Source organism: Doryrhamphus excisus, chromosome 10, assembly GCF_030265055.1.
Source record: "Doryrhamphus excisus isolate RoL2022-K1 chromosome 10, RoL_Dexc_1.0, whole genome shotgun sequence".
NCBI classification, from domain to species: domain Eukaryota; kingdom Metazoa; phylum Chordata; class Actinopteri; order Syngnathiformes; family Syngnathidae; genus Doryrhamphus; species Doryrhamphus excisus.
The window spans coordinates 1856844-1876721 of NC_080475.1; the positions used below are offsets into that span (position 1 = coordinate 1856844).

The 19878-nt window shown below is 40.7% G+C and overlaps 1 protein-coding gene across 9 annotated transcripts in view; it reads right to left on the bottom strand.

Moving 5' to 3' along the window:
* The window catches only part of spaca6 (sperm acrosome associated 6), a 47517-nt gene extending 27981 nt beyond the window's left edge, over positions 1-19536 (bottom strand). For 2 of the 9 annotated variants that reach the window (XR_009131938.1, XM_058085680.1), the window contains exons 1-9: positions 18662-18919; positions 16867-16953; positions 15619-15690; positions 15373-15396; positions 15205-15282; positions 14604-14707; positions 12230-12386; positions 10482-10653; positions 10270-10357 (exon numbers count right to left, since the gene is read on the bottom strand). Coding sequence is in view for 7 of the 9 variants with exons in the window: in XM_058085680.1 (XP_057941663.1) it covers positions 10282-10357; positions 10482-10653; positions 12230-12386; positions 14604-14707; positions 15205-15282; positions 15373-15396; positions 15619-15690; positions 16867-16953; positions 18662-18878 (987 nt within the window). In the remaining 2 variants the exon portion in view is untranslated. The other 7 variants (XR_009131939.1, XM_058085683.1, XM_058085682.1 and 4 more) reach the window with 6 other exon arrangements.
* Between the last annotated feature and the right edge of the window lie 342 nt (positions 19537-19878).

Sequence of the window (19878 nt, forward strand, 5' to 3'; positions counted from 1 at the left end):
TAAAATTCTATAATATACCAAAAAAATGCACGTAACATATATATGATATGTATCTGAATATAAGAAAGTAAACATATATTTATTAAAAGATAAAATGAACCTAATAAAGTAAACATACAGAGCTTACTTTTTGGAAACAACATAGGAGCTAATCTTTTCCTCCTTAAGGTTCCATGGAAACTTCTTTTATAACACAATCCCGATAACCTTCACATCACCTGCTTCTAAACAAGCAATTATTTCAATATCTTCCTCATATTTCACCATTCCTGGCATGAAAGAAACAATAACATATTCACACGTTTCATAGCTTTGAGGACTACTTCTTCCTGGTGCAATCAAACGCATGAAGGGCAAAAGGTGAGAAAACTACTAGAGAATGTTTGGAATAAAAAAAAAACAACGAAAAAAAACACACACACAAGAGAGACAGAGGGCAACAGGGTGTGGGAAGCACCCCACAGCTTGTAATGTCCCAACCTTGGCTTGGGGCGTACTAGTAAGCGTTGGATGGGTGTGGGAGTTAATGACGTTAAGTGAAGTTTGAGGCATGGGGCAATAATCGCTCACATGCGGAGTTGAAAAGGGTGAAAGGAGCTCATTCTAGCATGTTTATGTGAACTACACAATTTAGGTCAAGAGTTGTGCACATTAGACACGAATACAATCATGTATTTACTCTTCAAAAACACTCGAAACTCCACTTTTTAAAACATTCTTCATTGCCGAGAACACACACATAATCATATATTATGTAATATGTAGGGCACATGTTTTCACATTCCCATTAAGCTTGCCCTCATAGTGTCAGCTGTAAAGGTACGGCGATTAAAAAAGTATCCTTATCATATCGTTATATAAATGCATTTGAATTAGCGATTTCACCTGCACGTTAATAAATAACTCAAGCCAAAATATGCAATACACTAGATTCATGTTGATTGCTTCTGCACACATACAAAGGATTATTACTATTTTAAGCGTTTGAAATAAAAACATTTTGCATCAGCGTTGTACATGTACAAATAAGTACTTCAAAAGTTGTGTTATAATAACATAACTACACAAAAAATACAAAGAAAAAAATATCTTTATTATATATCTCAACCTGGTCCACACAGTGGCTGTTTTGGTTTGTGTGTGTATATATATATATATATATATTTATTTATTTTTTTTCTATTCTATTTTTTATTGATATTTTAAATATTTTTTATACATATATTTATATTTTATTTTTGTTTCTTTTCTAATCGCGGCAGACTTTGGGCAAGAGGCAGGATATACCCTGGACTTGTCGCCAGCCAATCACATTTCATATATTACACATATATTATTATATTATTATTATATATGAATAGTGTTGGGTCTAGAGACAGAGTGCCACTGAGGAGAAAAATACAGGAAGCAGAACTGGAGGTAGCAGAGATGAGGATACTTAGGTTCCCACTGGGAGTGACCAGGATGGATAGGATCAGGAAAAATAACAGTTGCACCACCAGTTTTCTTACATTGGGGCAACGCTACAATTTCCCTTATTTTATCCCTGATTTTCTGAAAGAAGTGAGAATAAAGCTATAAAGTTTCAAGAATAAATAATAATTTTACTAAAAGTAAGTTGTACATTTGCAAAAAAAAATCTATGAAACACTATGAAAGGGGGCACTTTGGCCTTGGGCATGTGGATGGGCCGGAGAAAACAAGGAAAAAGGCTCAGCATGCTAACTGTTCTCAACTGCTATTTTGCTGCCACATTATAAATAAAAGCTTGTCTGAAACAAGACGAAAGTTTCTGAAGCTCTAGCTATGCTCTATTCCATCCGTATGAAATGATGACACGTGATATGATTTTTTTCTCATAAATTTACAACTTCATTCTTGTATGGCCATACATCAGTATCGGACGATATCAGTGAAAAAGTGATTAAGACTTTTTATCCAAAATTTCTGACCTTTCCTCGTAAATTAATATTTTTTTATTGTAAATTTACAACAAAATTCTCAGAAATATTCTTGTAAATTTATGACTTAAATATATAATTTAATATAATATAAATAATTTAATATTTTCAATCCTCCATTGTACACAAAAAACAAAACAAAACAAAAACCGATTTCTACAAAACGTTGTAGAAGAGTCGCACAGGGACTGAGGAGGATTCCAGAATCTGGATTCTAACGCTAATAGAGGAACGTATTAACCCCCCCCCCCCCCCCCTAACAATAGCGCCCCATCTGCTTGTAGATAAATAAATCGTTTCTGTTAATGTGTTAATGTTCATTAAAGTTAAACAGTTTGTATTGAGTCAATTAAAACACAACTAAGTCTGACTGCACGTTTGTGTGCAATACTTGTGTTATGTTTTTATGACAACACACACACGCACAACTTACATAATGGTAATATATAGAGCAGGAGTCATTTTCATGCCGTGACATCAGCTTTAAGGTGTACAGCTGTACAGATACAGTATCTGTAGAGCTGCTTTATCATATTTGTACATAACTGCCTCTGTAGTACATCATTACTTCCACATTGAGTCATGAGATTTGGAAGTACTGCATTTTCAGCACCACAAGGCGCAGGCTCATTTAGTATTTAGTACTTAACACATAGATAAGGCGCATGCTAGAACATACGGTTGAAGGTCTGAGGCGGAGTCTCGAATACAGGAGCTCTTGGAGCTTTTCTGTTAATTGTCGTGGAATGATGCCAGAGTCGTGCGGACGTTAAGCGTACATATGTACGTATTCCGTCGTAATGTGCTGTACGTATTATTCTCTGATTGGTTTATCGTTGCCAGGTATTACGTCCCCCTGACAGTCAATCAAACGGAGTGCTTACCCAAGTAGCACAACATTTTTACAGATTTTGGAACTGGTATGCATCATCGATTTTTTTACAATAGGGTGCGGAATATATATCCGGTAAAAGTGAATGTGATTGTATATCAGTGTGTATCTTATGCATTGACACAACAAACTCTGTTCCTTTATCACATGATGGAGTTGTTACTCGTACATTAAAAGATATTTTAGAAGCCATTTTTTTTTCTTCCACCTTCAGATACACGTTATCTAGAAGCGCATCAGTATTATCAGTCGACGACAAAGCCAGATAACTCATGTTAACTGCGGTGTTCCACTAAGTTCCCTCCCCCAGGTGAGAGCCTTTCTCCCACATTAGCATTGCTAATAATAACAACAAGAGGTCTAACTGACTGTGCTGACACCACCTTGCACCGTTACAGGCAGTTTCTTCTGAACATAACAGGATGTTCCTAACAAGTAATGTTAGGTTGTCAATATACTCTCATCCAAAACATGGCAGCTGTTTTTTTTTTCTCTTTTATTTCCACTGAACAACACCCCTCCCCCCCACCTCAGCGCCAAAGAAAAGATGTTAATGAACAACTGGTCACAAGACAATGCTTGTAAAGACCAACTAAGAATCACTTCAGTTGACTTCCCCTCCACAACTCCAACTTGCTTATGGGATTTCTACAATGTATATTAAGGCCACATTGGGAAAAACACTGCAATTTCAAGAATAAAGTAATTAATTTACAAGAAGAAAACGTATTTATAATATATCACACTCACATTCATACCTATGTACAATTTGGACGCTAATTAACCTAGCATGTTTTTGGAATGTGGGAGGAAACCCAGGCACGCACAGGGAAAACATGCAAACTCCACACAGAGATGGCCGAGAGTGGGTTTGAACTCGGGTCTCCTAGCTGTCTGCGTGCTAACCACTCGAGCACCGTGCAGCCAAAAAGTAAACCATTCATTCATTCATTCATTTTCTACCGCTTATCCTCACGAGGGTCGCCGGGGGTGCTGGAGCCTATCCCAGCTGTCTTCAAGCGAGAGGCGGGGTACACCCTGGACTGGTGGCCAGCCAATCACAGGGCACATATAGACAAACAACCATTCACACTCACATTCATACCTATGGACAATTTGGAGTCGCCAATTAACCTAGCATGTTTTTGGAATGTGGGAGGAAACCGGAATACCCGGAGAAAACCTCCAGACTCGAGAATTGAACTCGGGTCTCCTAACTGTGAGGCCTGCGTGGTAACCACTTGCAGCCCCCAAAACATTCATTCATTTTCTACTGGTTTTCCTCACAAGGGTCGCCGGGGGTGCTGGAGCCTATCCCAGCTGTCTTCAGGCGAGAGGCGGGGTACACCCTGGACTGGTGGCCAGCCAATCACCAACCATTCACACTCACATTCATACCTATGGACAATTTGGAGTCGCCAATTAACCTAGCATGTTTTTGGAATGTGGGAGGAAACCGGAGTACCCGGAGAAAACCTCCAGACTCGAGAATTGAACTCGGGTCTCCTAACTGTGAGGCCTGCGTGGTAACCACTTGCAGCCCCCAAAACATTCATTCATTCATTCATTTTCTACTGGTTTTCCTCACGAGGGTCGCCGGGGGTGCTGGAGCCTATCCCAGCTGTCTTCAGGCGAGAGGCGGGGTACACCCTGGACTGGTGGCCAGCCAATCAAAGGGCACATATAGACAAACAACCATTCACACTCACATTCATACCTATGGACAATTTGGAGTCGCTAATTAACCTAGCATGTTTTTGGAATGTGGGAGGAAACCGGAGTACCCGGAGAAAACCTCCAGACTCGAGAATTGAACTCGGGTCTCCTAACTGTGAGGCCTGCATGCTAACCACTCGGCTTCCGTGCAGTCCCCAAAACATGTTATCATTTAATAAAAAAAAAAATGACTAGAAAATAAATGTAAATACATAAATTAATCCCAGGATGAAAATTAACTGTAATTGCCATGTCAGTTTTCTGTTTTTATCGTCTCTCTGGCCTCGCATGCAAAACCCACGCATGCACGGGGAGAACATGCAAACTCACACACACAGAGATGGCCGAGAGTGGGTTTGATGTCAGGTCTCCTAGCTGTGAGGTCTGCGAGCTAACCACTCGAGTGCCGTGCAGCCAAAAACTAAACCAAAATAAGTTAAATAAGAAAACAATGTAAACAAACAAATAAAAAAAGAGCACTGCTATGGTTACACTACCATACATCAATCAGGGGACCACGGAAAAAATACAGACGGCAATGAAAAAACACAATGTCAACATAGTAATTAAACCATACGAGAAGCTTAGGCAATTAGTAGTACACCTAAAGTCTAAAATCCAGCCAGAACAAAAATGTAACGTCATATATGAAATACCCTGATACCCAATCAACACATATAGGGGAGACAGGGAGGGAACTTTACACAAGAAAAAAGGAACATGGAACAGAATGTGAGAAAACAAAACACAAAGCAAAGCAGAACAGCACCAACTTAAATCAACTTAAAATAGAAAATCACATTATGGATTGGAATGGAGCAAACATCATTGGGACACACGACAACAAACCCCATAGATGGATCAAAGAGGTGACTGAAATTTGGAAACGTGCCTGTAGGACTATTAACCATAAACCATAAACCGGGACGAGGGGGCTTTTGTAGTCTCTCCAGACCTGAGAAATGGTCCTAAAGAAGCCGGACTGTGGATGGCGCTGTCGCCCTTGCCTTCATTGACAGGATGACAGAGGAAACATCCACATAAATCAGCTGGGATGACACGTCACAGGAACATCACGTGACCACTCTGCTAGCAGTCTTAAGAGGGTGCTACCATCTTGCACTGGAGGTCACATAAATACGTCATTCAGGTTATACATTTTTGTTCGATCCCAAATATACAGGGATCCACTGTACAGAGTTCAGTGGTATCAAAAATCTTCATGATCAATAAAGTATCTACCGCTTATCAGTAAATCACATCAGATTTCAACACATAGATATCCTTTGAGCATCCAAAGGGTATCTCCTAGCATAGATGGAAAAAAGACCACGCCTGATGACACCCATGGAACCTATTGTGACATAAGAAAGGGTTTGGCTGGTTGGTACAATATAAGCAACATCATTTATCACATGCCATTTACAGATGAACTACGGGATCATGGGTCAGCAAGTGTTGTCATTAATGCAACTTCTGGTGCAGCATGGTTTTGCACGGTTCTCTGTACCATCTTCATCGAAAGGGTTTGGTCTGCAAAATTGTCGAGCTGACTGTTTGACTAAAAGAGGGAAGTTTACTTCTTGACCTCTCAATGACGCAGGAAGGCGACCGCATTATCAAGTAATAATGGAGTTGGACAGCTGGTGTGGGCTCTGGCCACCAGCACTGCTGTAGAAAATGGATGGATGGATTCAAATGCATGAGAAAGTTTTGTTATTATTGATTTCTGTAATGGTTCCCTAAGCACAAAACAGCAATACCGTCTCATTAATATGTCAACGGGGGTGCTGGAGCCTATCCCAGCTGTCTTCAGGCGAGAGGCGGAGTACACCCTGGACTGGTGGCCAGCCAATCACAGGGCACATATAGACAAACAACCATTCACACTCACATTCATACCTATGGATAATTTGGAGTCGCTAATTAACCTAGCATGTTTTTGGAATGTGGGAGGAAACTGGAGTACCCGGAGAAAACCCACGCATGCACGAGTAGAACATGCAAACTCCACACAGAGATGGCCGAGGATGGAATTGAACCCTGGTCTCGACCGCCGTGCAGCCCCCATGCATACTCATCTATCAGTAAATGGTTTTCAATGCTTTTTATATCCCAAATATTGTATTGTATGTATTGTATACATTCTAATACATACCCGCTGCTGTTGTTTCAAAAAATACCCCCCCTCGCCAAAATCATGTGTAATCGGATCCTCCATTTCACAATCACAACTGATTCAGAGAGAAAAACGCGTCTAGCTGAGTGGGTGTTTTCTAAAAATATTGTGAAATGACTTACAATAATTCTACTTCAGATGAAATTCATACAGTAGTGATGCAGTACTATAATTTTGCTACTTCCATGTGATCGCACTTTATGTTGTTCTTCATTGGAACGACGTGCAGACGTGGTAAGACAGCATTACCGTAGCACCCTGACAATTTTACTTCATTGTGTGGATTATCAAGTTTATTCATTATTTAAATGTATTTATCTTTACTGGACAAAACTGAACTCCAAACTGAAACCAACAAAAATGCAACAAAATGGAGAGAAGTCGAGCAAACAAGCGTGTCTGTTATGATTTCAGTGGAGCTGTCCAATGCCGGACCCTGCACACGGTGCAGCGACTCACAGATGTGCACGATCAGTCTACAAAAAGCGACAACTGGTTCTGGGAAATATTAACAGGCAAGGAGACGATTTTAAGTGGCAGCATCGGCGACGAAAACAAAGAACAAAACAATGAACCAATGAATGTCCATGTGGCGAATTGAAAACAGCCGCACACAGCAGCACACCACACAAAATGAAAGCCCGCCCAACTGTTTGAGAAGTAAAGGGCTGCACAGCGGTAAGTGGTTAGCACGCAGGCCTCACAGCTAGGAGACCCCAAGTTCAATTCCACCCTCAGCCCACATTCCAAAAACATGCTAGGTTAATTGGCGACTCCAAATTGTCCATAGGTATGAATGCGAGTGTGAATGGTTGTTTATCTATATGTGCCCTGTGATTGGCTGGCCACCAGTCCAGGGTGTACCCCGCCTCTCGCCCGAAGACAGCTGGGATAGGCTCCAGCACCCCTGTGACCCTTGTGAAGAAAAGTGATAAAAAACGAATAAATGATCTATGTAAAGATGCCGCAAGACAAAACAGAACAGCAGGTGCAAAACCACTGATAACGTTCAAGAACAGGAAATGTTTTTTGGTGAAAACACCAAAACATTATTTGGGACAGATGTAACCATCGAGGAGTCAGAATGACAGGAAAAGTATGGAAAGTGCAGGCAAAAAAAAAAAAAACATGGTGTCTGAAGTGGTATGGTATGGTCATGTGTGGCTGATAATGTCGGCGCTCACTAATGTTTATTGCTGAAACGGTAGCCGACAATGCTAACAAGATTAATTGTGAGGTGTAAAGAGCCATACTCAGAAAGAAACTGAAAGAATAATTGGATAGTGACCCTAATCATACCATAAAAACAACTCCAGACTTTCAACTCAAATTGAAAATATGATTAAGAGACTTAGCAGTGTTAGGTTTCCATGGAGATAATCTCATACTTTTTAAAGAGCTAGTTTTTCAAGTTCATGTAAAAGGTATAAGATTTAATTTTTAAATCTTGACGAGTGGTTAGCGCACAGACCTCACAGCGAAGAGACGCAAGTTCAATCCCACCCTCGGCCATCCCCGGGTACTCCGGTTTCCTCCCACATTCCAAGAACATGCTAGGTTAATTGGCGACTCCAAATTGTCCATAGGTATGAATGTGAGTGTGAATGGTTGTTTGTCTATATGTGCCCTGTGATTGGCTGGCCACCACTCCATGGTGTATAAATGAATTACTGTAAAATGTACATCTGCCGCCGTGTGGCTATTTTTTTTTTCCATCTAAAAACTGAACCAAACATGCTTTCTTCTATTGTGAAGTTGCATCATCAACTGTCTTGTCCCAAAACAAAAAAAAGTAAAAGATCAGCAAGCGGTGCGGTAGAAAAAAATACATATAACTCCATCTTTGGTCGGGCATGAGTTCAAAATTTCGGTCAATATACCAGAATCTTTCATCTTTAGTACCTAGTCCTAATCCAATTTACTGAAGTATATTTAATTAAATCTAATTAACTTCATAATATGACATTTTCTTCTATTATGGAAATAATATTTACTAATATTAAATTTCTTTTACATTATTTTGGTAAAACATATCACATCTTGAACCTGCACTTCTTTGCCATACTTTACTACTAAAATTTTGAAACGTGGTATTACACCATATGTACCCCGCCTCTCGCCCAAAGACATCTGGGATAGGCTCCAGCATACCCGTGACCTGAGTGAGGATAGAAAAATGGATGGATGGATATTTTGTTTCTTTTATACAGAAAAATTACACTTGACACATACTGTCACTGGCTGGCGACCAGTCCGGGGTGTAACCCGCCTCTCGCCCGAAGACAGCTGGGATAGGCTCCAGCACCCCCGTGACCCTCATGAGGATAAGCGGTAGAAAATGAATGAAACTAAGTTTTATGCACATCTATATTCCAACTACATCTTCTCCATTTACCGTCCCTCTAAAAATAATAAAATAAAATAGGCAATTTCAGCAGGTTTAGTTAAAGGGGAACTGCACTTTTTGGGGGAATATTGCCCATCATCCACAATCCTTATGTCATCGGCAACAATCACTACTGATCACTACTCATCCACCATACGTATTAATATCTATATTATACTTTATCTAAACCAGTTAACCTCTAAATGTCATCTTAAAGCTCACAGTTCAATCAATCACACCTTAAATGACCACTGTCCAAACAGCAATGATGAATATGAACAGGGAACAATAACGCCACACACAAAGTCAACAAGTAACTAATCATATTAATCAAATTCAAGTGTCGTTATGTATCATTGTCATTACATTTACAGTTTTCCATGATGACCACAACACAACAGCCTTGAATGGATGTAAATATTATGTAACATAATTACTACTTGACCTGACCACAAAGGCCCTCTGACACAATCATTGTCAGGGGAGAGGCATATTTATCACAAAAAACTTTGCCTTTTGTGATAAATATGTCAGCAAATATAAAGTCTAAACATCTACAATGTCACACATTCTATAGAAGATAAAATGTGTTGGGCAAATATGTCTACTCTCCTCAGTGATTCACTTCTCAGCATCCATACATGCTGAGGACCACGGCCTTAATGAGATAACGACATGATTCAATGCAGGCTCAAGTGTGTTGTTATAGTGGTTGTTGCTGCCTTCTTGTGGCCAAAAAGAGATACTGCAGGGAAAATAGACAATACAGTTGTATTATTTCTACCGCGTTGAATTATGCAAATATAATTTTTACTAAAACTTTTAGAAGCGATGTGCTCAAAAACAATATCCATAAATGAAAATTATCCTAGACTGAAAATATTTAATATTATTATTAAATATACAATATTATATATATACAATATTTAATAATATTTATTAAATATACATTATATATATTAATATACAATATTTAATAATAATGTATAATATTTCTAATCAATATAATCTGTGAGTGCATGCTGAATTTCCCATTGAGATGTTACTGTTATCAACCTTGATATGTACAAACACTGCTGCGAGATTGATTGTTTCCCTCTGGTGGTGAAAAGGATGAACTACAGCCTCTTCATACCTGTCTCTCTCATCATCCTAAATCCTCAATTCCGCTGGTACGCTCATTGCCATTTGTTCTCTCCGCTTTTGATAACAAAAACAGTGTGCTGAAAGCGTCAAAGAAAAAGATTAGGACATGGAAGCTACTAAAAAGTGTGACAAAGAACAAAAAGGTGCATGTTGACTTGTCGTTTAAGTTCCTTTAATATGCAAATAATAGCCTGGTCTTACCCCAAGGAGAGGATTAGGAGGAGCAGCAAAGATGTAAAGCAGATGGCAATGAGCACGATTGACGGAAGGGGCTGAGGAGCAACAGACTCCATGTGTAACCTCCCTCCTGGGAGCAGAGACAGCTCAAATATCTCCTGCAGCTCAGAATGGCCTTCCACAACGTGGGGGGTCACTTGAAGAAGGAAAACAGTCACAGTAAGAAACATACAGGGATGAAGTACAAGTCGCATGCGAAAAGGACTACTGGGTAAATGATACAAATACAAATATTAGCGATTGTATACATTTATCTTGCTACTGAGTTACTTTGGCCTGCATTTGTTCAGCATAAACTCCAATATGGCCTCGTTTCTGTAACGCTCCATCAGTATTTATGGAGCAATAGCGATATTGTAGGTACTTTCTTCCTACAGCTGTCAAACTTTACAACCACCACTGCTCCTAATAGACTTCTACACCGCTATGTACATCAGTGCAATACTTTGTTTTTTATATTCAGCATAGTTACTCCTGACTCCATTCATTTTCTACCGCTTTTCCTCACGAGGGTCGCGGGGGGTGATGGAGCCTATCCCAGCTGTCTTTGGGCGAGAGGCGGGGTACACCCTGGACTGGTGGCCAGCCAATCACAGGGCACATATAGACAAACAACCATTCACACTCACATTCATACCTATGGACAATTTGGAGTTGCCAATTAACCTAGCATGTTTTTGGAATGTGGGAGGAAACCGGAGTACCCGGAGAAAACCCACGCATGCACGGGGAGAACATGCAAACTCCACACAGAGATGGCCGAGGGCGGAAATGAACCCTGGCCTCCTAGCTGTGAGGTCTGCACGCTAACCACTCGACCGCCGTGCAGCCCTAAATTATTATTTAGGCGATTTACTGTTTACGCTGTACATTGTTGTTCATATTTTATGTCATCTATTTATTTTCCACATTATTATTATTTATTATTATACGGGAGCCAGGCAACAACATTTCTTTGGCAATTTCACTGCTGTGTTATTGTGCAATGACAATAAAGGAAGTCCATCTAAGTGAAGTATTTCTATAATGCCTCATATTAACTCACTAGCAATCATCTCATTTCATATTATCTGCAAACTGTATTTGTATATAACTGGGTAAAATTGTTGATTTGTTAATACTTGGGTTGTTTATATTGTTTATTTTTTATATTGTGTATTTTGTACTGCTTAACTGATTCTGTGCTCTTGCTGCTGTGCAATGCAAATTTCCCCACTGAGGGACGAATAAAGGCATATCTTATCTTATTTGCATATGGCACACATATCCAGGTACTAGACAGTACGTGAACTTGTTTCATTCAATGATTACACTTCACAGCGCATCCAGTAGTGGTCAGTGGCGGTAAGTGGTTCTGAAAGTGCTGGAACGTCTTAACTTGACAAGGCCAAGCTCTATTAACCTCCAGTTAGTAATCACGGTTGACTTTGGCAGCATAAGAAAGGATTTGTTTGACAGCGAGCATCGGACGGACTGATACACAGAACATTGGCATTTTTAACTCGAGTTTCTTTTGGAGCCATTTCTGAAGAGATGCAAATTCCAAGATCATTGGTACAAACAATTGTACTCGATATGTCCGAGTCACCACAACCAATTCAAACAAATTCTACCAGTTCCTAGAGTCAGCCATCTGCTGCGAGTACATTCTGCTGATTTTTAACAATATCACATCAACGTGGAATTAGAACCGCATGTTCAGAACTAAGTACCTGTGATATAGTAGTACAGCCTGACAATAGAGGATTTCTTGGAGTAGATCTCACACTGGTAGGTGCCCTGATGATGCATCCTGGTCGATGGGATGGAATAAAGCTTGTCCTCCCCGACTGTAATTTGCTCAAACTTGTCTATGTCCTGAGTTTCCACCTGCCAAAGAACAACACTTTACTGTAGTGTCTGCTCCGCAATTGCGAGCAAAAAGCCTTGCAAGTATATGTTTGAATCAGGGGCAAGTGGGGCAGTGACCCACTCGACGGCTACAGGTATAGCTGTTTGAATAATCTTGTATCACAAGCACTTTTGTGTTGCTTTTGGAGCAATTTCCTGTTCCTGCTGACGGGATGGCGTCTGCTTCCTAAGGTTGCCACAGGAACAGAATACTATGTCTAGTATTGCACCCACAAGGCCAAAACAAATTCTGGCATATGGCGATAAAGTCTGGTGAGAGTAGGGCTGTGAATAATAAATAATAATAATAATAATAATAATAATAATAATAATAATAATAATAATAATAATAATAATAATAATAATAATAATAATAATAATAATACTCCGGTTTCCTCCCACATTCCAAAAACCTGCTAGGTTAATCGGCGACTCCAAATTGTCCATAGGTATGAATGTGAGTGTGAATGGTTGTTTGTCTATATGTGCCCTGTGATTGGCTGGCCACCAGTCCAGGGTGTACCCCGCCTCTCGCCTGAAGACAGCTGGGATAGGCTCCAGCACGCCTCTGAACCTCGTGAGGATAAGCGGTAGAAAATGAATGAATGAATAATAATAATAATATAATTTCCATCCATCATCCATCCATTTCTGTATCGCTTATTCTCACGATTTACAATTCACTGCATCACTGTACAAGCTACAGAGTTCCAAGTGTGAGTGAAAAAAAGTTGCTGCTTATACACTGGAAATTACGGTAATACTTGCCTGAATTCATTTATTAAGTGTAATTAATCTGATTAAAAATAGTAATATTTGGCAGCCCTAACTGTAACACAAGCCCAGGAGGCAAATGCAAATATAAGTTGCCAGTAGTAAAGACAAATAGGATTACACTTGATTTCGTTGAAATGTGGAACTGACACACGTCGGCGAGCCCAGAACGCAGGGAGCAGGACCCAAAAGCAGGTCAAATGTTTATTTTGAATAACTGCTGCCATGCAGCGTCAAAGCGCGATAATGCCATTTCCAATGCTCTGACAAAGAATGACGCCACTGGCTGAACTAAATATAGGGAAACTGACATTACCAGCAGGTGCATGTAATCAGGAGTAGAAGTAAAAAAGCACCACACAGGATCACACGTAGGAAACACTACAAAATAAAGGCATGAAACGGGAACATAAAACTGACCTGCAAACTGACATTTATGATGTCATATAATTAGGTTGGCTGCACGGCGGACGAGTGGTTAGCCCCCAGACCTCACAGCGAGGAGACCAGGGTTCAATTCCACCCTCGGCCATCTCTGTGTGGAGTTTGCATGTTCTTGCATGTGTGGGTTTTCTCCGGTTTCCTCCCACATTCCAAAAACATGCTTGGTTAATTGGCAACTCCAAATTGTCCATAGGTATGAATGTGAGTGTGAATGGTTGTTTGTCTATATGTGCCCTGGGATTGGCTGGCGATCAGGTTTCCATGGAGATAATCTAATACTTTTTACAGAGCTAGTTTTTCAAGTTCATGGAAAAGGTATACGAAGGTGTAAAGTTTTATGAGGCTGCACGGCGGACGAGTGGTTAGCGCAGACCTCACAGCTAGGAGACCCGAGTTCAATCCCAACCTCGGCCATCTCCTCGGTTTCCTCCCACATTCCAAAAACATGCTAAGTTAATTGGCGACTCCAAATTGTCCATAGGTATGAATGTGAGTGTGAATGGTTGTTTGTCTATATGTGCCCTGTGATTGGCTGGCCACCAGTCCAGGGTGTACCCCGCCTCTCGCCCGAAGACAGCTGGGATAGGCTCCAGCACCCCCCGCAACTCTCGTGAGGATAAACGATAGAAAATGAATGAATGAATGAATAATTAGGTTGCGCAGAATTTCATCTCCAACAATAACAATTATTGTTTTTACAGTTAGTAATGTTTTTACTTGTATGACGAAATATGATGAAAGTGAGCATGGGATTTTTCAAAATCCGAACAAATTGTAAATGGGGTGTCCCAAAAGGACGACGTCTGACCTTTTTGTGTTTCCACTGCAATTTAACGAACACCATCTCGCTTAAAAACACAAGTTAGGATGTGATATGAACAAGAGTGGAGTCAGTATGAGAAAGTGCTGCATATTGTTTATATCAAAGTCAACGAGCACACATTTGAAAAAGTGCCCTACCCAATAGAGGTCACCTACCTGCTCTGCAAACCTCCATATTATCTCAGTACTGCTGGGCAACGGAAATTGCACGTTGCACCACATTTGGGTCGGGGTGTTCTCTGCTGCCGTTATTCTCTCAACTGAAACAACAACAACAACATCATCATCATCATCATATGGGAACCCAATAAACCACAAATGCTGCAGATACAATCCACAGCGGGCAAACCTTTACAGACTGAGCCCTTCTTAATGATATAACTTGAGGCGAGTCTCTGAGGAGCGGAGTCAAAGTGAACAGTAACTGTGCTGTATGGGCTTGAGACGATGCCAGTGTGTGGGAGTCAACTTGTCACCTTGCATAAAGAAGCCGAGGGCTTAAAAGTGGAACCTTGGAGGCTATGTGCAAAAGATATAATGTGCGGAAATAAAACCTTGCCTTCAGTCTCTTTCTCCAAATCCTGACTTTGTGCTAAGAGCATTTGAAGGATCAAAAGCGGAGCATTTCCAGGATCAAGGGTGCTTGTGAGAGTGAAATCAGACTTATGTAAGAATGTGTCAAGCTTGGATTGCTGCTGCTTCCCGCCCCCCCCCAGTGAGTTAAAAATGGTGATATAACATCTTGGGAGAATCTCACCTGGACAGTCAAGTTGGAATGAACAGGAATCATACATGCAACTAATACAGTCGTAAACTTCGCCTTGCATTTGAAAACCTGGCAGAAACAACGCGGCATTACAACACAAACAATTATCGTGAGACATTCTGCAAAGTGAAGGTTTTTAAGAGGATAAAATGCACTAACCACACGGGGGGATGCATCCAGTGACTGAAACAAAAGGACACACAGTTCACTGGGATTAGCACAGTAAGTATTCACAAGTTGCTCAACCTGACGGCTTCTCGTCTCCTCCACAGTGCATGAAAAGCTGTGATAACATAACTAGCCTATTACAGTGAGAGCACAGAGATCAGAGGGAGCTATAATGACTCAATGTGGGCTTCGCCACGGAGGGGAAGATGAAGGGAAGGGGCGGAGACCGCGTCTCACCTCGAGGCAGTTTGGAGGCTGCGGCGATGAAATTGTCTGCTGCTGTCTGCAACTTCTCCTCATACACTGTGTCTGATGGGCCCAGAGGAAGACACACACATCTGCCTCAACGTTTCTAATACTGTGAAATTGTGAGCTGACATAATTCAGATGCCTAAAATAGCATTTACAAGCAATGATCCAATATCATTAAGGAGTAATGATTGAATATTATTTTAAGAGCAGTCATTATGGGGTAATGTTCAAATGTTATTCAAGAATAATGTTTACATATCATCGAGGAGTGATGTAAAAATGTTACAAAGAGTCACTCAATTGTCATTTAGGAACAATGTTATTCGAGCACAGTGGTACCACAAGATCTTGCGAGATCAAAACGTGATGAGATTTTGCCTTCATAACTCACAAATAATATATAAATAATAATAATAATTTGACCAAACTCTATATTTTGTCATGTGGATGTGTGTCTTGTTTTCCTCCCGAGGGTTAAGTCTATGCACTGGTTTCAGCATTTGGATGCTGCTTGCAAGATATACCGAGGGGGGGGCGCTGCTCTTTAATGCAGTTGAAAAGTCAGCATTTCCAGAAATGCTCCAAAAGTATTATGGAAAAATAAATGAGAAATAAATGGTAAAAATGCACAAGCGGTAAAAAATTAATGAATGAATGAATGAATGTAAATGGGAGTGGTTAATGCGCAGGCCACACAGCTCGGAGACCCGAGTTCGATTCCACCCTCGGCCATCTCTATGTGGAGTTTGCATGTTCTCCCTGTGCATGCATGGGTTTTCTCCGGGTACTCCGGTTTCCTCCCACATTCCAAAAACATGCTAGGTTAATTGGCCAAATTGTCCATAGGTATGAATGTGAGTGTGAATGGTTGTTTGTCTATATGTGCCCTGTGATTGGCTGGCCACCAGTCCAGGGTGTACCCCGCCTCTCGCCCGAAGACAGCTGGGATAGGCTCCAGCACTACATGCGACTCTTGTGAGGATAAGCAGTAGAAAATGAATGTATTGAATGGATGAATGGGCACATATAGACAAACAACCATTCACACTCACATTCATACCTATGGACAATTTGGAGTCGCTAATTAACAATTCATATTAATTTACAGTGTGATTTATTATTCATTAACTTATTTTTTTATCATGATAATAAATTTGAGAAATTAGAAATCTCGTCACGTTTTAATGACCCGAGAACTTTGTGGCACGAGATTTCGTGACACCCCAACATTACCGTAAGTTTTTTTATTTTTAAACTCCTTCAATAGGGGCTGGATCTGTGCTTGCATGATCTTCTTCAGTTGACTGTCAGAGCCTTTGCCTGTTATCACAAACACAGAAGCAACATTTTAAAAAGGTGAAATCTGTCATGACAAAACCTCAAAGCATCCTGCTTTTGACTTCTGGGGCCTTTGGGGGGGGGGTGTAGGTATATGTATTTTTCAGAAAAAGTATAAAAGTGTAAAAATCCATCCAAATGTCACATTGATAACACACTACGAGATTCCACTACTTTGTTGCTATTCTTGCATGCATTGGTTGCATCCAACCTGTGATGGCACAGGTCAACAAATAGTTTGTCCACCCAAGGTCACCCCGCCATGATCCTAGCCAATCTACACAGGTGCGTACACACGCTAATGTAAACACCGCACACCCCCATTGCGATTTCCAAGTAGCCACTTCAGTCGTAGTGCTGCTCAAATTATTCTTGTTCCCATGTCCACCGGGTTCTCATTAAATGGTGACGCATATCTTCAAATGAGTTACACATTTTGTTACACACAAGTCCATTTACAGTGGGAAAGGTTCCCAAAATAGCCCACAATAAGTCAAGCATAGCACACAGGCCACACAGCTAAAAAACCCAAGTTTGATTCCACCATGCGTGGGTTTTCTCCGGGTACTCCGGTTTCCTCCCACATTACAAAAACATGCTAGGTTAATTGGCGACTCCAAATTGTCCATAGGTATGAATGTGAGTGTGAATGGTTGTTTGTCTATATGTGCCCTGTGATTGGCTGGCCACCAGTCCAGGGTGTACCCCGCCTCTCGCGCGAAGAGTCTCACGGTTGGCTTCTTCTGTTCCTTCTATTGTTAGTGGAAATGGCGGTGAGCAAATAGCTCACAGGGTTAGCTTAGTTTGCTAGCCATGTAATGCCATGACCACATCAGGACAAAAAAAAAAAGACTACAACGCTCAAACCTGCAGTTCCTCTTAAAGAGCCAGGCTTGGCCTTCTGTCACTGCATTCATTCCTAAAATTGCACACAATAAAATCCACAAAAAGAACGAGTCAGCGAAAACTGAACGGTGAGAGAGCAAGGGAACACTGTATTCCACCCAGGACACCCAGCCTATTCATGGATCACACACCAATTGGCCACACCATACTGACACTGACAGGTTTTCGGGCCGGACCCAAACCCAAGTAACACAGTTTGGCACAGATTTGTGAACGATGTATAGACGTTTTATTTTATTTTTTTAAATTCGGCTCCTTAAAAATGGGAACAAAAACAAATGTGTTGTGTTTATATTTTCGTTGAATGTATTTATAATATTTTATAATATAGTACAAAAAACAAATGAGTCAGTATGGTGACTGCTTATTAGCCTTTTCTACTTTTCTGACCTATAAATGTAGTTAGAATGTTGTATTCTCGTATTAAACGATGCCAAAGTTTCAGATAATGAGGTTTGCGCATTTGGAAGTGAGCCCTGAAAAAAGTTTGGGATGGCTCAAAACGCTCATTTTGAAAAGGCGTGGTAAAAAAGCCCCTTTGTGATGTCACCGAGGGGCGGCCTTCCTTATATGGTTCAGAGTCAGGAAGAACTTTGGGCGTGTGACCAATCACAGCAGAGTGGGCATGACCAGAGGCGGGACGTCAAAATTAACACAGACGGGAAATACATCTGGAATAAGTGTAGCTGCTCTACAGGAGACCACAACTCAATACAAAGGGTCGAAAAATGACCATAATAGGTAGCTTTTAAGATTGTGGGTTTGTGTTTAATGAAAACCTTACCTACTCTGCCGGCCTCTATCACTTGGGGGTTGTCGGTGAAAAGACGTTTCAGTGTTGCGAAGCAATTGTCGAGATTAATTAGGTTGTGTTCGGTCATCATGTAGCCCAGACACATGCTAGTACTTTCTTCTACAGTGATAAAACAGTCAAAGCAGCCAAGAGACGGTTGGAAAACAAGAGTAAAACACAGCGAAGACAAAGCAAACAAAAAAGCCATTTGTGCCAAGTGTATCAAATTGAAATAACATATATATATTTAAACATTTTAACACTCTTACCTCGTCGTATACGTTGCCGACGGACGTTTGCGCGAGGCCTGTGTGACGTCATCGTGACGACACTAAGTGATGCGTTCATTTGCGTTTTGCCGGTTTGGAATTCAAAAGCTTCATCGTGAGGATAAACGGTAAAAAAATGAATGAATGAATGAATTTTGTATTTTAAAACTTGCAGAAATATTGATTTACTTTACAAAAGTATGGCCCCCTACTCGGATTGTGATACATTGTAGAAATTAAATTCAACAAACAAATGGAAAAATAAAGCAAAAAGGCTGAAAATGGACACAAAATAGAAAATATAAATGTGGTCCCCTGCATCTTTTGATTTTTCAGTAAGTGGCACTTGGTGGAAAATATTTGATCACCCCTGGTTTATGCTGTCAGAAGGACATGAATTTAACTTTATTTTGTGGTTGCATTGCGTCATATTGAGAGCTAACTTCAAAACACACACAATATTAGATGCAGCCCTTGGTGTGATGCATTGCAGGTCCCCACAACCTCAGTCAAACATATTGTTCATAATGCAACAACATCATACTTACAGGTATTTGTAGTACTTGTCCCTTTCACTTGCTGAACCATGAAACTAAAATATTACACTTATTATGCAGTTAGTATAATTAATTAATTCATTCATTTTCTGCCACTTTTCCTCACAAGGGTCGCGGAGGTGCTGGAGCCTATCCCAGCTGTCTTCGGGCGGGGGTACACCCTGGACTGGTCGCCAGCCAATCACAGGGCACATATAGACAAACAACCATTCACACTCACATTCATACTTATGGACAATTTGGAATGTGGGAGGAAACCGGAGTACCCGGAGAAAACCCAAGCATGCACGGGGAGAACATGCAAACTCCACACAGAGATGGTCGAGGGTGAAGGGTGGAATTGAACCCTGGTCTCCTAGCTGTGAGGTCTGCGTGCTAACCA